This window comes from Pseudovirgaria hyperparasitica (assembly GCF_010093815.1).
Source record: "Pseudovirgaria hyperparasitica strain CBS 121739 unplaced genomic scaffold EJ05scaffold_1, whole genome shotgun sequence".
Taxonomy (NCBI): Eukaryota; Fungi; Ascomycota; class Dothideomycetes; order Acrospermales; family Acrospermaceae; genus Pseudovirgaria; species Pseudovirgaria hyperparasitica.
Window position 1 is genome coordinate 2,959,594 of NW_022985549.1, and position 13,070 is coordinate 2,972,663.

The 13,070-nt window shown below is 55.9% G+C and overlaps 7 protein-coding genes across 7 annotated transcripts; 1 reads left to right on the forward strand and 6 right to left on the reverse strand.

Moving 5' to 3' along the window:
* Window positions 1–205: 205 nt before the first annotated feature.
* EJ05DRAFT_496263 (uncharacterized protein) lies at window positions 206–877 on the forward strand (the record flags this gene model as incomplete). The annotated part of the gene is made up of 2 exons (XM_033746360.1): window positions 206–554; window positions 603–877. The coding sequence occupies 2 exons, from the start codon at window positions 206–208 to the stop codon at window positions 875–877; spliced, it is 624 nt and encodes a 207-aa protein (XP_033605887.1).
* Window positions 878–1,974: 1,097 nt separating this feature from the next.
* On the reverse strand, window positions 1,975–3,286 carry EJ05DRAFT_534785 (uncharacterized protein; the record flags this gene model as incomplete). Its single annotated transcript, XM_033749210.1, has 2 exons — window positions 2,104–3,286; window positions 1,975–2,029 (listed from the first exon to the last, which is right to left on the reverse strand). The coding sequence occupies exons 1-2, from the start codon at window positions 3,159–3,161 to the stop codon at window positions 1,975–1,977; spliced, it is 1,113 nt and encodes a 370-aa protein (XP_033605888.1). The 5' UTR covers window positions 3,162–3,286.
* A 615-nt stretch (window positions 3,287–3,901) lies between these two features.
* On the reverse strand, window positions 3,902–6,518 carry EJ05DRAFT_507033 (kinase-like protein). Its single transcript, XM_033747876.1, has one exon. The coding sequence runs from the start codon at window positions 6,206–6,208 to the stop codon at window positions 4,265–4,267; it is 1,944 nt and encodes a 647-aa protein (XP_033605889.1). The 5' UTR covers window positions 6,209–6,518; the 3' UTR covers window positions 3,902–4,264.
* Window positions 6,519–7,032: 514 nt separating this feature from the next.
* Window positions 7,033–7,522, reverse strand: EJ05DRAFT_38746 (uncharacterized protein). The gene has a single exon (XM_033741290.1). It carries the CDS (start codon window positions 7,439–7,441, stop codon window positions 7,109–7,111), a length of 333 nt encoding a protein of 110 aa, XP_033605890.1. The 5' UTR covers window positions 7,442–7,522; the 3' UTR covers window positions 7,033–7,108.
* EJ05DRAFT_38745 (uncharacterized protein) lies at window positions 7,523–8,497 on the reverse strand. The gene has a single exon (XM_033741289.1). It carries the CDS (start codon window positions 8,396–8,398, stop codon window positions 7,604–7,606), a length of 795 nt encoding a protein of 264 aa, XP_033605891.1. The 5' UTR covers window positions 8,399–8,497; the 3' UTR covers window positions 7,523–7,603.
* Window positions 8,498–8,603: 106 nt separating this feature from the next.
* EJ05DRAFT_38761 (uncharacterized protein) lies at window positions 8,604–9,811 on the reverse strand. The gene is made up of 2 exons (XM_033741292.1): window positions 9,116–9,811; window positions 8,604–9,045 (listed from the first exon to the last, which is right to left on the reverse strand). Exons 1-2 carry the CDS (start codon window positions 9,672–9,674, stop codon window positions 8,693–8,695), a joined length of 912 nt encoding a protein of 303 aa, XP_033605892.1. The 5' UTR covers window positions 9,675–9,811; the 3' UTR covers window positions 8,604–8,692.
* Window positions 9,812–12,215: 2,404 nt separating this feature from the next.
* Window positions 12,216–12,914, reverse strand: EJ05DRAFT_496267 (uncharacterized protein; the record flags this gene model as incomplete). The annotated part of the gene is made up of 1 exon (XM_033746361.1): window positions 12,216–12,914. The coding sequence occupies one exon, from the start codon at window positions 12,912–12,914 to the stop codon at window positions 12,216–12,218; it is 699 nt and encodes a 232-aa protein (XP_033605893.1).
* Between the last annotated feature and the right edge of the window lie 156 nt (window positions 12,915–13,070).

Sequence of the window (13,070 nt, forward strand, 5' to 3'; positions counted from 1 at the left end):
TACCAGAAGGGTCCGTTAGAGCGGCGACATGTATGCCTGAGGCACCAGCGACTTGGGGGTGCGGCCTCAGACTTTTCCTTGCGGACACGCGAATTACCGACTGCCAAGCCGCTGACACATCAAGATGACACTGTAACATGCCAACCACCCTTCGACTCACTCCGTAGATTTATCTCCATCCACAACGCACAAGACAGTCTCCGTCATGGCCCTCCAGTTCTTGGACGAAGTGAACCGGCGTCTTCATCGACCGCAGCAGCGGAAGAGTCGTCTCGCCCCGTACTTTGACGCCCACTACGAGTTTCAGACGCTCTACAAGTCGCCATCCGCCTCCCGGTCCCCGTCACCGGAACTGAGCCGGACCCCGCGATCAACGTGGTCAGCGGGCATCTCTCGAAAGCGATCATGGTCGTCGGTGGAGAGCGTTAGCGAAGCATCGTCTACGAGTCTGGACGTGAAGAGGCGGCGGATCAACCCAACGACGCGCAAACAACACCTGCCCACCTCGCGTTACATGAGGCATGTCAATAAGCATACAAGCCTTCAGCATACTGGTGAGTCTTTCGAAGTCGTGACGGAGCCCGCAGCTAAGTGTTTTACAGGTGATCGAGCCTTGCGGTCTTGTCTGCCGAGCAGTACTCGTCGGGAAAAGACTGGTCGATCCGTCATTTCCACCCCGCGATACCTCAAACGGTCTCAACATTCCTCACTCGAGGATACCCGGCTTGGCAAACTTCGAATGCCCACGAAGGTGACCAAAAAGGCGAAAAAGAAGAGCACCGATCATGGTAGCCTGCGGAGCAACGTCCGCTATTCTCTCCGCCATATGCCTGCACGGCTGAACAAGGCCGTCTGGCGTGCTCTGGACGCTACTTGAAGTTTGGGGTGTATGGGTTTAATCATTTCATAAGATGTCCTAAGGCGGTGGGCGTGCCTTGGCCTTGCCAGATGCTTCGGACAGAAACACGACCGGGTCGGATAAAGGCTCTACTCGGCCGCACATGCGTGGGGATTTCGCTACGGCAGCAGGCAAACTGCTCAAGCGTGCTGCATGCCAGTTGCCCGGAATCAGGAATCATAAACAATTCGCGCAGACCAGACCGCTCTGCCGACGAACGCAAGCTGTCTGGTCATTCCACCCTGAAGGTTTACAAAACAACAACTCAGCCGTTTCTGTGACAAGCCAAACGATGCGACCAAAAGAAACCCAACACAACAAAAGCTACACATACACCAATATGTGCAAGCTAGTCGCAGAGGTACAGGTCTTCAACGCATCAGACGGTATAGTAGAAAGGACGAAGGACACAGGTCACATAGGGCGGGCGGGTACAAAGGACGAGACTCGTCTTGGCTTATAGTAGTATAAACCCTCGAAATATCACTACTTCAAGCACCCCGAATTAAACCATATACAACCGTTCATGCTGCAGTCGTAATAACTAGCCCCGCAGTCAAAACCCTACCCAAGTGAGTTTGTGCTCGGATACGAGGTCTCGCATGCACATTCATATACATATACATACATCTACACAAAACCCACGTCCTGAATCCGACATCTCGCCACACGCATTCTTCCTAAATCTTGCCAGCGCCGCCAAAGCCACCATTCTACACGCATCTGCTCGTTACCCTATTACTAGCGTCACATGCGTGTGTCGTAGTGGGCCCGTTTGTCGTTCCATCCGTCCATTAGTTCTTCTAGCGCAAGCATCCCTTCTACGTCGTCGTGATGGATTCTGCAATAATGGTCGTAATGCTAGCTGTAGAGTTGCGTAGTACTATCTTCACTATGATTTTGATTTTGATTATGTTTATGCTTATGCTTATGCTTATGCTTATGCTTATGCTTAGGAGGACAGGATAGGATAGGAGAGGAGAGAAGGACGATGGCTCATCCGTAGCATGGGTGTCTGTGTATATCCATCCACCCCAAACGAACAACCACAACAACAAACCAGTCCCTCATCCCAATCACTGAGTATCAAAGATAAAATCCCACCCTGCTAACCCTCCCAAATCCCACGCCCTAAAAACAGCAAGCCACCCCATCAACCCCCCCCTACTCCCCCCATCCTCCTCTCCCACAAACAAAACTCATACCCAACGCCCTCCCACACACCCTTGCCATCCCCCACTTCCTCGCCGATGTATTCCTCCAGCTCCGCGACGCTTTTGCGCACCCAGGTGTCCTTGTCCCCTTCTTTCTCACCCCCCTCACCCCTGTTATCCCCCTTATATCCCTCTTTCTCCCCCTCTTTCTCACCCTCTTTACCCCCCGCACCATCACCACCCCCACGCAGAATACCAGGAAACCAAACATCAACGTCAAACTCCCGCAGCACGCGCGTCTGCAGCACACGCGTCGTCTGGGGCAGCTTGAGCGCTTCGGCGTAGATGCTTGCGCCGCCGATGATGTAGATTCTGGCCTGGGGGTGGTTTGGGGTGGTTGTGGTTGTGGTTGTGTTTTCCGTTGTGTCTGTGGTGTTTGGGGCGTTAGAAGGGGTATTTGGGGTGTCTATGGTTGTGTTTGCGGAGTTTAAAGGGGCAGGGAGTCGGAACTGCGGATAGAGCCGCTGCAAGAGGGCGAGGGCGGAGGGCAGGCTTGGGGCTGTGTGGACTTTTTCGGCGGCTTTTGCGTCTTCGTCTTGTACATCAGGCTTGGTAGAGGCAGAGGAAGTAACACCACTCCCACCCCCCCGCGTAACAACAACATTAACCCTCCCCTTCAACGGGCGGAACCGGGGCGGGATGCTATCCCACGTCTTGCGGCCCATGATGACTGCGTTTTGGATGCTTCCTTCTTTTCCCCCTCCTCCCGTAACCCCTCCTTCTCCCGTACCGCCACTCGCACCATCCACCCCACCCACATCATTGTTACTCTTGGTATTGTTGTTGGTATGAGCAGACACAGGCACCCGCCTCGTGACGCGCGCGAAAAAGGCCATGTCGGGCCGGAGCGGCGGCCAGGGGAGGGCGCCGCGCAGGCCGATGCCGAGGGAGGGGGTTGTGGCTACTATGAGGGTTAGGGGGGGGGTTTGGGGGGTTGTTGTTGGGGTTGTGGTGGTGGAGGTCGAGGTTGATATTGCGGACATGGCGGATGCTGCTGAAGCGGTGGTGGTGGATGGGATTGTTGACATGACGGTTATGGTGCGGAGCATGGGTTTGAGGTTTGAGTTTGGAGTGTTGGATGCGTTGAAGATACAGAGGTTATGAGAGTGAGGGCACGTATAATTCGACGTCTGACGTGCAGGTTGATGCTCCAAACAGACATCCAATAGTGGGGTCCCGCGACGCGACGCGAACACAACCACCAGAAGAAAAAGTGCATCCCAATATCGCGTGCGGCCGTGCTGAGATATACACACCCCACCCCACCCCACCTGACCACCCCACCCAGCACCCAACCTCACCACCCGGCACCCCCACACCCACGCGACACTAGACACCCCCATGCGACACTGTACACCCCCACGCGACACTTCCCCCCACGGAACCAACCCGGAAAAACAGACCCATCTCAACAACCCCGAAACCCCGGAAACCCCCGAAGCCCCGGAAACCCCGGAACCCCCGGAACCCCCGGAAACCCCGGAAAACGCAGCAAGCTAGCAGTCCGCCCCGCTTCCAACTTCCAACCCACAACCCACCCCTACCATCGCAAACACACGTCCCCCCCCCAAAAAAAAACAATCGTCACGAGTGAGTGAGTGAGTGAGTGAGTGCTGCTGAATTTCCTTTTGCGGCGTGTTTGGGCTGAGGGACTGTTGCGCGCGCACGCAGGTCAGGACCGAACGCACGTCAGGACCGAACACACGTCAGGACCGAACACGCCGCAGCAGACATGGTATACGAGATAGTGCCAGAAGAAGAGAAATACGCGACGCGGGTATATATACATACACACACACACATAACCACAAAGTACATGACCACATATACACAACCACACACACACAACCACTCAACCCCTTCGTACACCCCCGTATACACCCCCGTATACACCCCGTACGCCCCATAGATCCCAGAGTCAGGTGTTTGGTATATCCATCCATCCATCCATCCATCCATCCAACAAACACCACACAACTCTCAACAAAACACGGGGTACTCTCCCTCCTGAGTCTTGATCCGAGCCCGCCCAGCGCAGTCCAATCCGCCCAGTCCAGAAGTCTAGACGTCCCCTCAAAAGGCCACACTACAAATCAAACCACGCAATCCAACCCAACCCAACCCAACCCAACCCAACCCAACCCATCCTATCCTAATCCTCCGAAACACCACGCTGACTCCTGCGCTTCTTCTTCGGCGGTTGCGGTAGGGGCTGCGGCTGTGGCTGTGGGTGCGGAGGGAGTGGGAGTGGGAGTGCAGACTCCGGCTGCGTGTCTCCTTGTCCTCCATCTTGCTTCTCTACTGCAGGCGACCGTGTCACCTCCTCTTCCTCCTCTGCACCCTCCGCACTCACGGCACCCTCCGCACCCACCACCGCCGCCTCCTCCCCAACATCCCCCAACGCACCCAGAATGCGATCCCGGGCCTCCCGCGCCGTCATGCGCGCCCGGGGATCCACACGCAGCATCGCCCTGCAACACGCCGCCGCAACATCATCGTCATCGTCATCACCACCAACACCACTCCCACCACGCCCATCAAGCCCAATCCCACCACTCCCAACCCCACCACCATCACCCCCCTCCCTCCTCCACTCCCAAAACACCCTCAGCCCCTCCCCAGGCCACACCCTCCGCACAACCCTCGGCCCCCCCAACACCTCCACGCCCACCAGCCCACAAGCCCAATAATCCACCTCGGCACCATGGAACCCGCCCTCGACCTCCTCAGGCGCAAGATACGGCACGGTGCCCGGCCAATCATACAGAATCCGCTTCTCCGCGGCCACGGCGCAGCCGAAATCCGCGAGCATGGCGGCAGGCGGATCATAGCTGCGCACGAGCACATTATCGGGCTTGACGTCGCGGTGGGCGATGCCGTTGTCGTGGAGGAAGGCGACGGCGTCGAGGAGCTGGGCGAGGAAGACGGTGCGGGTGCGGGCGGGCACGGCGGCGGAGGCGTAGAGGGAGCGGAAGGTGGCGGTGAGTAAGGGGGAGAGGATGATGTAGTCGTCTGTGATGGAGCCGTGGGCATCGGGGCACCAGGAGGCGTCGAGGAGGGCGCGGATGCGGGCGATTTCGGCGCGGGAGCGGGACTTGTGGTGGCGGATTTCAAAGGGGGAGGCGAGGTGTGGGTGAGCGAGGGCGGAGATGCGGGTGGCCATTGCGATTTCGCGGTCGACGGCGGGGCGGTTGCGTGCGGATTTGAGGATCTGTTTTGCGGCGGCCGGGTGGCCGGTGCGGGCGTGGGTGACCATGTAGACGATGCCGAAGGTGCCGCGGGAGATGGTGTAGGAGACGCGCCAGTCGCCGAAGGTGGCGTCGTTTTCGCTCGGGGTTGGGGTGACGATGGGGTGATCGTCGGCGGCGTGGAAGCGGGCGAGGAAGGCTTGGAGTTCGACTTGGAATTGTTCTTCTTCGTCGGGTGGGCGCTGGACGTGCTCGAGGGTGAAGACGCATTCGCCGATCATGAGGGCGTTTTGGAAGGGGATGGTGCGGCGGTCGGCGCTGAACATTTCGCCGTTCAGCATCACCTTCTTGCCGCGCTTGTTGTCTGCGATGAGGAAGAAGCCGCCGGCGCCCTTGACCCAGTTGAGGCGGGCGTGCACGCCGGCGACGTTGTCGGTGCGACTGGGCGTCAGGAGCAGGTCGACGCCGAGGTTGGGCAGGTTGCGCCGGCCCTTGCCAATCACCCAGCCGACGTGTGGGAAGCGCGGGAGCTGGCTGAGGGAGAGCTCGTAGCAGGGCGTGACGGCGCCGTCGAAGGTCGTCGTGCCGATGAACTGCTGGTGGTAGGAGGCGACTTCGGATTCCGGGAGTTCAAGGGTGGCCTGGAGGGCACCGCGCGCCGCCGCGTTGAGCGGGATCAGCCGGGCGAACGTGTACGAGGAGAGTTGTTGTTGTTGTTGTTCATCGGCCTCGCCATCGCCGTCGCCGTCGCCCTCGGACTGCGGCGTGTTTGGCTCCGTCGTGCTCCCGCTCTCAATCGCAGCCGGCGCAGGCGACGTCGGAGGAGGACTAGCCGGCGCAGTCTGCAGTGGTACCGGCGGCAAAGCAGGAGAAGCAGCAGCAGCAGCAGCAGCAGAAGATTTCGACATGCTGCAGCAGGTAATACCGAGGTCGTCGACGCGAAATACTATATAGTACGAGTCAGATATCGCAGCATAAAATGAACATCCAACGGCCTAGACGCAAGCCATGAATAAGTAGCAAGTAGCAAGTAGCAAGTAGTAAGTAGCAAGTAAGTAGCAAGTAAGTAGCAAAAGCAGCAGATCATATAAAAAGACAAGAACAAAAAAAGAGCCCTGACGCATCCCTCACCCCGGGGCGGGCGGGCGATAGGGCCTCAGACGCCCCTCTGAACTTTTTGTGAAGTTCGCGATGCGCGTCCTTTCGTGTGGGAGTCGCGTAGAGTGGTGGTATCTTGAGATGTTGTAAGCAGACTTGGAGTTGGGAGGGGGTGCGCCTCGTCGAGCCTGGCCCCTAACCCGATTGATGTTAGCTGTGGCTGGAGAGTTGGGGTATGTAGCTTGGCGCTCGGGTTTTGAGGTTCAGGCAGCAACTTTTTAGTATGCCGTAGCAGATGTGCAGAAAGGGCCAAAACTCTGGTTTTGTGAGTTACCACGAGGCAGGCGCGAACGAGCGGCACAGAAACGCGACGGCAGTCTTGTATAGTATCTGTTTGATTTCTATGATATGAATTTTATAATCTTGAACTTTATCATCACTATCCAGAACACTGCAGTCTGTGGGTAGTTTTGGCACGAACGGTCGTAGCACACACTACTTACTCCACCGCCCATCCATTCCGGCAACGGCTATCTTAGCTACAAACCACAACACTTAGCACGAGCGGAGAATCTACCACTTCAAGACTGGGTGACACCGGTCGTACAGTAAATGTTTTCGAGTACAAGTAGTAAGCTACCAACTATCAGGAAAACGCATACACTGTTATGCTTGCGCAGACAAGAAAACGTAGATGTAAATCCAACTCCTCAGTACATCGTATTCAGCCTGCACCAGTTACGATGAATCACCATAGCGTTATCACCTGCCTCTTCTGGACTGCCGCCTCGGCAACCTGATTTCCAAGGTATCCATCCCTCCATAGCACAACGTCCTCGAGCGCGCCAGACGCCTAGTAACGCCAAGATATACAAGAATGACCGTGTCCAGAACGTAAAGGATATCGCGATCCGCTGCTGGTGTCCCGTGTGTGGAGCATGCCCAGGATGGTAGCGCCAATTCTCCGACATTATACGTGTCTTGCGGTAGAAGCATTGGTCACGTCCTTTGTGCATGCTGCTCTTCTTGAAGTGCGACAGCATTCGTCATTTACTCTGAGCCCGTGGTTTTCTTGCGCCAGACTTGGTATCTGGAAGCGAGAGAGTCCGTCCTATGACTTGTCGACCGTCGATTCCGCGAATCCTTCATGTCAAGAAAGGTAATTGTCTTTTTTTTTTTCTTTTGACTCGATCCGTTCCAGACCCTCACGTCTTGGGGTTGTCGCAAAAGTCCAGCTCGTCGGTGTCTCGGATGTCTCCAGAGCTGTCTGGTGGGGTCAACAGGTAGGTGCTGCTCTCCATGTCATCGACCCCTTGGCCGCCGTCAGGATGCTGCTCTGGACTGCCGAGGGATGGCGCGGCATCACCCCCCTTTTCAATCTCGCCACGGAGTAGCTTTTGCAGCCAGACAAAGTTGAGCACGACTTGGCGGTAATTGTCCCACCATCTGCTGCCAAAGAGGATGCCGCAGCGGCCCGTCTGCACGGCGTAGAAACGCTTCTGGGTGGCATTGACGGCGGCACCGACGCCGACAAGACTGATCCACAGATGGATGTAGGGCATGGTGGCCCATGCTTGGATGTCAAGATTCTTCAGCAGCTTGTGCAGCTCGGTGATGGGCTCGGCGTTGGCCGGGTCCGTAAGTGGGATCTCATGGACGACAGCGCGCAGGTAGACGGAGCCGGCAAGCCAGCACGCGCGAGCGATGCGAGCCATGACGGAAGCTCGCCTTTCCATGATGCCAACACTAGTACATGGCTCGGGAGGCAGGCGGATGGCGCCTCTGAGCGACGAAAGAGTGGCTCTCGTGCTCTCTTCAGACACCCTATGGTACTCCATGTAGAGCAGCTCGGTGGCGGTGAAGAGGTCGAAAAGCATCGTCTTGATGTCGGTGGTGAAGAGTTGGTGATCTTCAAGCACCTCGAGCGCTTCAGGCGAGCCTTGTTCGGCGTGTGAGGACGGCCATAGCAGGGGGCCACCAACAAAATAGGGCTCGCGCATGCCATCAGCGGCCTGGTGGAAAGTGCGCAGTTTGGGCGGGTCGACTGGGACGGAAAGGGGATCACGGTTTCGCTTTATGGAGTATATGGTTTCATAGCTGGGCGTGAATGTAAGTGAAAGACCAGAGGCGGTGGTTGACGTTGAATGCACACTTACCTCAGAGCGGAGCGAACGATGAATGGGCCGTAGGCAGGACTCTGTTCAGCCAGAGCGGCAGGACCACCCTTGCTCTTGACGTAGGCGAGGATGCCGTGGTAATGAGCCATGACGGCGCTCTCTGTTTCGGGAGTTCCATCACTGGCCAGTACCTGAAGAAAGCGCAGAGTGAGACCAAGGTCTGGGGGGAGCACGTGACGGGAGCACGACTCGACTTACCTCGTAGGTGAAAAAGGCGATGACGGACAGGATGGTAGTCTCCTCGACCTCGGAGGCTTTGATCTTCTTGCTGAGGGCGTTGAGGGCGAGTGCCTTGTACTTTAGCAGATCGGTGGTTTCGCGCTCGCGGTAGATGTCAAGCTTCTGGGTGGCGACCAGGGCGATGGAGGTGAGCCATGCGGGATTGGTGAAGGACTCCTGTTGCAGTTGACCAGCAAAGGGCGAATACTCGGACTCTATGCCGGGACTGGCGACGGAATAGAGGCCCATGACTGGAGGGCGCAAGTATGAGTGTATGTACAGTGGAAGACATAGCAAAGGGAGAGAGAGAGAGAGACTCACACTCGTAGTAGCGATTGAAGAACTGCATCATGCGTCGTCTGCTAAAGGGCATGGAGGTGAATTCGGCAGCGGTACCGGTAAGCTGGCCGCTAGGAGAGGAGCAGCAGGTGGGGGCAACGGCTACTACTGCTGCAGAGCTGGACGTTGCGGAGGTGGAGGCGGAGGTGTGGTCGGATTGTAGGAGGAGGTGTGGAGCAGTGCTGCTGGAGTGACGGTCATCGTCATGCTCCTCCCGACGGCGGATTTCCATCTCCACTTGCTCATCCTGATCCTCAGGGATTACTTTCTTCTTGCCCCTCGGGTTCCTCTTTGTCTTTGAGGTAAGCGGGCGGGCTTTGCGTGGTGGAGGTGGGTCTGGCTTATGCTGCTGCTGCTGCTGGGCCTTGTCGGAGCCGGCGTGCTGCAGCTGTTCTTGTTGTTGTTGCTGTTGCTGTTGCTGCTGCTCGAGGAGGGTGCGACGCTTCTTCATCTGTTCGCGGGTGACGTGCGAACGAACACTCTTCATGCTCGGGGCATCGAGGGTGGTGCCTGACTGGACGACAAACGAAAAGTTCCGCATGGTCGCGTCGAGACGTACAGGCAGGCAGGCAGACAGACAGGCAGACGATCAATGGTGAAGCAGAAGAAGACGAAGACGAAGATGGGGAGGGTAGAGAGGAGGCGAGAGGACTGGGGGGGTTGAGGCAGTGTTGAATGTAATGGATAGATTAATTTACCTTTTGGCACACACACACACACACACACAAACACACGCGCACACACACACGCACGCACGCACACACATAACCACCACCTCCTCCTCCTCCTCCGAGACACGCCTCGTGGAAGAAGAGCTTAGTCAAGGGTGCAACGGCCAAACGTAGACTTGCAGGGAGGAGGTGTGCGTACAGCAGCAGGGCATAGATGAGGATTATGGTGTGTAGGAGTGAGAGTGGTGCAGTTAGTTGTAGTAGTGTATGTAGTGCAGTAGGTACAGGTAGGTAATAGTACCCGGTACCTAGTCCAAGAGCAGAATTACGCTTTGCTGGCGTTTATCTAGCCTGCTCTCTTTGCCAGGATGTAATGATTAATAGATCAAACAAACCGTTTTGCCGTAGAAGGTCGAGAAGGCTTGGGAGAACAGGGTGTCAGACAGTAATTAGTGAATTAGTGTAGTGTCTGTCTTTAATTAGTGCGCGCCATTTACCCGGCCGCATGTAGGGTCGCTGCCCTTGAGCCTTGAGGACTGCACTCCACTGCAGGTCAAGCCGCGCAAGGCTACGGTAGGTCCGTCGGTAGGTAGGTAGGTAGGTATTAGGCAAACCTGTAACCGTCCTGGCCAGCATGCACCAGCTAATTAATTAATTAATTACCATCTAATAATCATCTCCAAGAAAGTAAAAAGAGCCCTTACTTTTATCACTCTTTTACTTTGCAGCCAATCATCCTATCTCTAGCCCGTGCCGTCCAATCATTGTCTTGTTCTTGTGTGTGCTACCTGACCTGCCTACGCGCCCTGCCACGCCTTGTGCTGTGCCCTAACATCCATCTATGCATGCATGTATGTACACTGCTGGCCTACACTACCCTACTCCCACCACTACTAATTACTACCACCACTACTACCACCAACCACCACCACTACCCCGTCCCTTTATCCACTGCCCCACAAACTCTACCACTGACTCATACAACAGCCAACACATCGCATCGTTCCACCTCTCCACGTGAGAAGTAATAATAGTATTAATTGCTAGTATATAATAATTAGCCATGATCATCTACAGTATGTACAAAGCTAGGCTGGCCCACCACCCCAAGAACCACGCCTCCACGCCTCCACACGCCCTCCAGATGAATATTATATCCCGGTCCCGCATCACGCACGCACGCACTCGTCACATATCACCACCACCAGCAACAAGGATCTACGTCGTCGCAAAGAAGCGATCGGCATTCGTCTAGAAGAAACGAGCGATCTCATCATGCCTTTGCTATGCCTTTGCTATGCCGCTTTCACTCCGACTTCACTCCGACTGAAGGGTCCTCTCCCCTTACCCCTCCAATCCCAGCACAATGAGCTGTTTGTTTGTCTGTGTCGTGGTAGGTATGTACTACTAATTAGTTTAGTGTACTTCCCTTCCTCTGTCTCTGCATCCTCTCCATTGTGCATGGAAACGCAGTCTGCCGTCTCCTGTCTGCGGCCTCGAGGCGGCGTTGCACCTGGAACATATTTACACGCAACACAACACACATACATCAACAGCATTAGGTACTGTCGAACATGGAACATGGAACATGGAACATGCACTTCCCAACTCCTTCCGCTCGTGCGTATAATTTAATATTTTCTATTAGTCTGTGCTGTCTTGCTCTGCTCTGCTCTGCTCTGCTCTGCTCTGCTCTGCTCTGCTCTGCTCTGCTCTGCTCTGCTCTGCTCTGCTCTGCTCTGCTCTGCTCTGCTCCGGTCTGTGCATGCATACCCGTCTTTTCATCCTCCATCTACCGGCATATTATCGTGCTTTCTTTGTTCTTTTTGTTGTCGTCGTTGTTCTCGCCAAGCGTATTCTTTCCCGCGCGATGCCTTGGGTGTGGGGTCCCCGATACTTCGATCTTCGTGTGTCTCTGTCGAGGCAAGTCGTCGCTGCCCTTGTCCACACACCACACACCTATATCTAACTAACCCTCTGTCTCTCCCCCGCCCGCCTGGAACGAGGAATGGCTAGCTGGCTAGCTAGCTAATTAGCTAGACAATGGAGGAACCGTCTCGAATCGGATTGGAATGGAATGGAATGACTGATCATCATCGTCGTCGTCGTCAACGTCCAAGACAGGCATCTATCGCGAACTGATGGTGCTTGCAAGTACCCTTTTCTGCTGCTGCTCTCTCCACTGGCTGTTGGATGGAGGTCAATCGTGTATCCTGACTTGGGGGTGCTCCTGCTGGCACTTGTCGTGCTGGTTCCTTCCCTTTACCATCCATAATAGATCATAGCTACCACCATCGCCATCATCGTCGTCGTCCATGTTGCCATTAGTGCCCGTATCCCCATCCATCCAGCAGCTTCCCATATCTCGTGCATCCAGATCTCATGCATCCATTGAAGCACACATAACACCTCTACCTCCCAAGCGCCGGATCAATATTCCCTCCATCCACCATCATCTGCTGCTGCTGCTGCTCCTCTTCGCCATCCTCTCCCGACGACACGCCATCTTGTTCTTGTTGTTGTTCTTGTCCATGCAAACCGCCCTGTGCGCCCATCAACGCTGGATGCTGCTGCTGCTGCTGCTGCTGCTCCTGAAGCATCGCCTCCGCAACAGAAACAGAACCAGAAACAGAAACAGAAACAGAAACAGAGCCATCCAAGCCTACAGCCCCGTCCATGTTGACTCCCCCACCTCCATACTCCTCCTGAGCCTCCCGATGATATTGACGATGTTGACGACGACGATGATGATCCGCCACCAAACCACACACCCCCTCATCCCGCCGATCCTGCCCAGCACCAGCACCACCAAACACCACCCCCGCATCCCCATCCCCATCATCATCACCACCACCACCCCCAACCTTCCCCCCCTCACCAGCACAACCACCCTTCCTCGGCCTCCCCGACCGCGGCGCATCAACAACAAACTCCTTGCGCACACACATCGACCGCGCAGGATCAAACCCACGCTCCCGCGCCCGCTTAAACAAATCCTGCACCCCACGCGCCGAAATGCCCGTCTGCGCCGTAATCGCCGCATTGGAGAAGCCGTTGATCTTGAGCGTCAGGGCCTGGGCGCGCGTGGTGATGTCGTAGGAGGGGGCCATGATGCTTGTTCGTCATTGTTTTGGTTTTTAGGGGAAGGGTCTTTTTTTGGAAGTTTACAGGTTGATTAGCTAGTTAGCCTGTTTGATTAGGTGGGTAAATGTTTTAGAGTGTGAAGAGCGGGTCCGGGTCGGGTCGGGGTCACGTGGTGGGCTTTG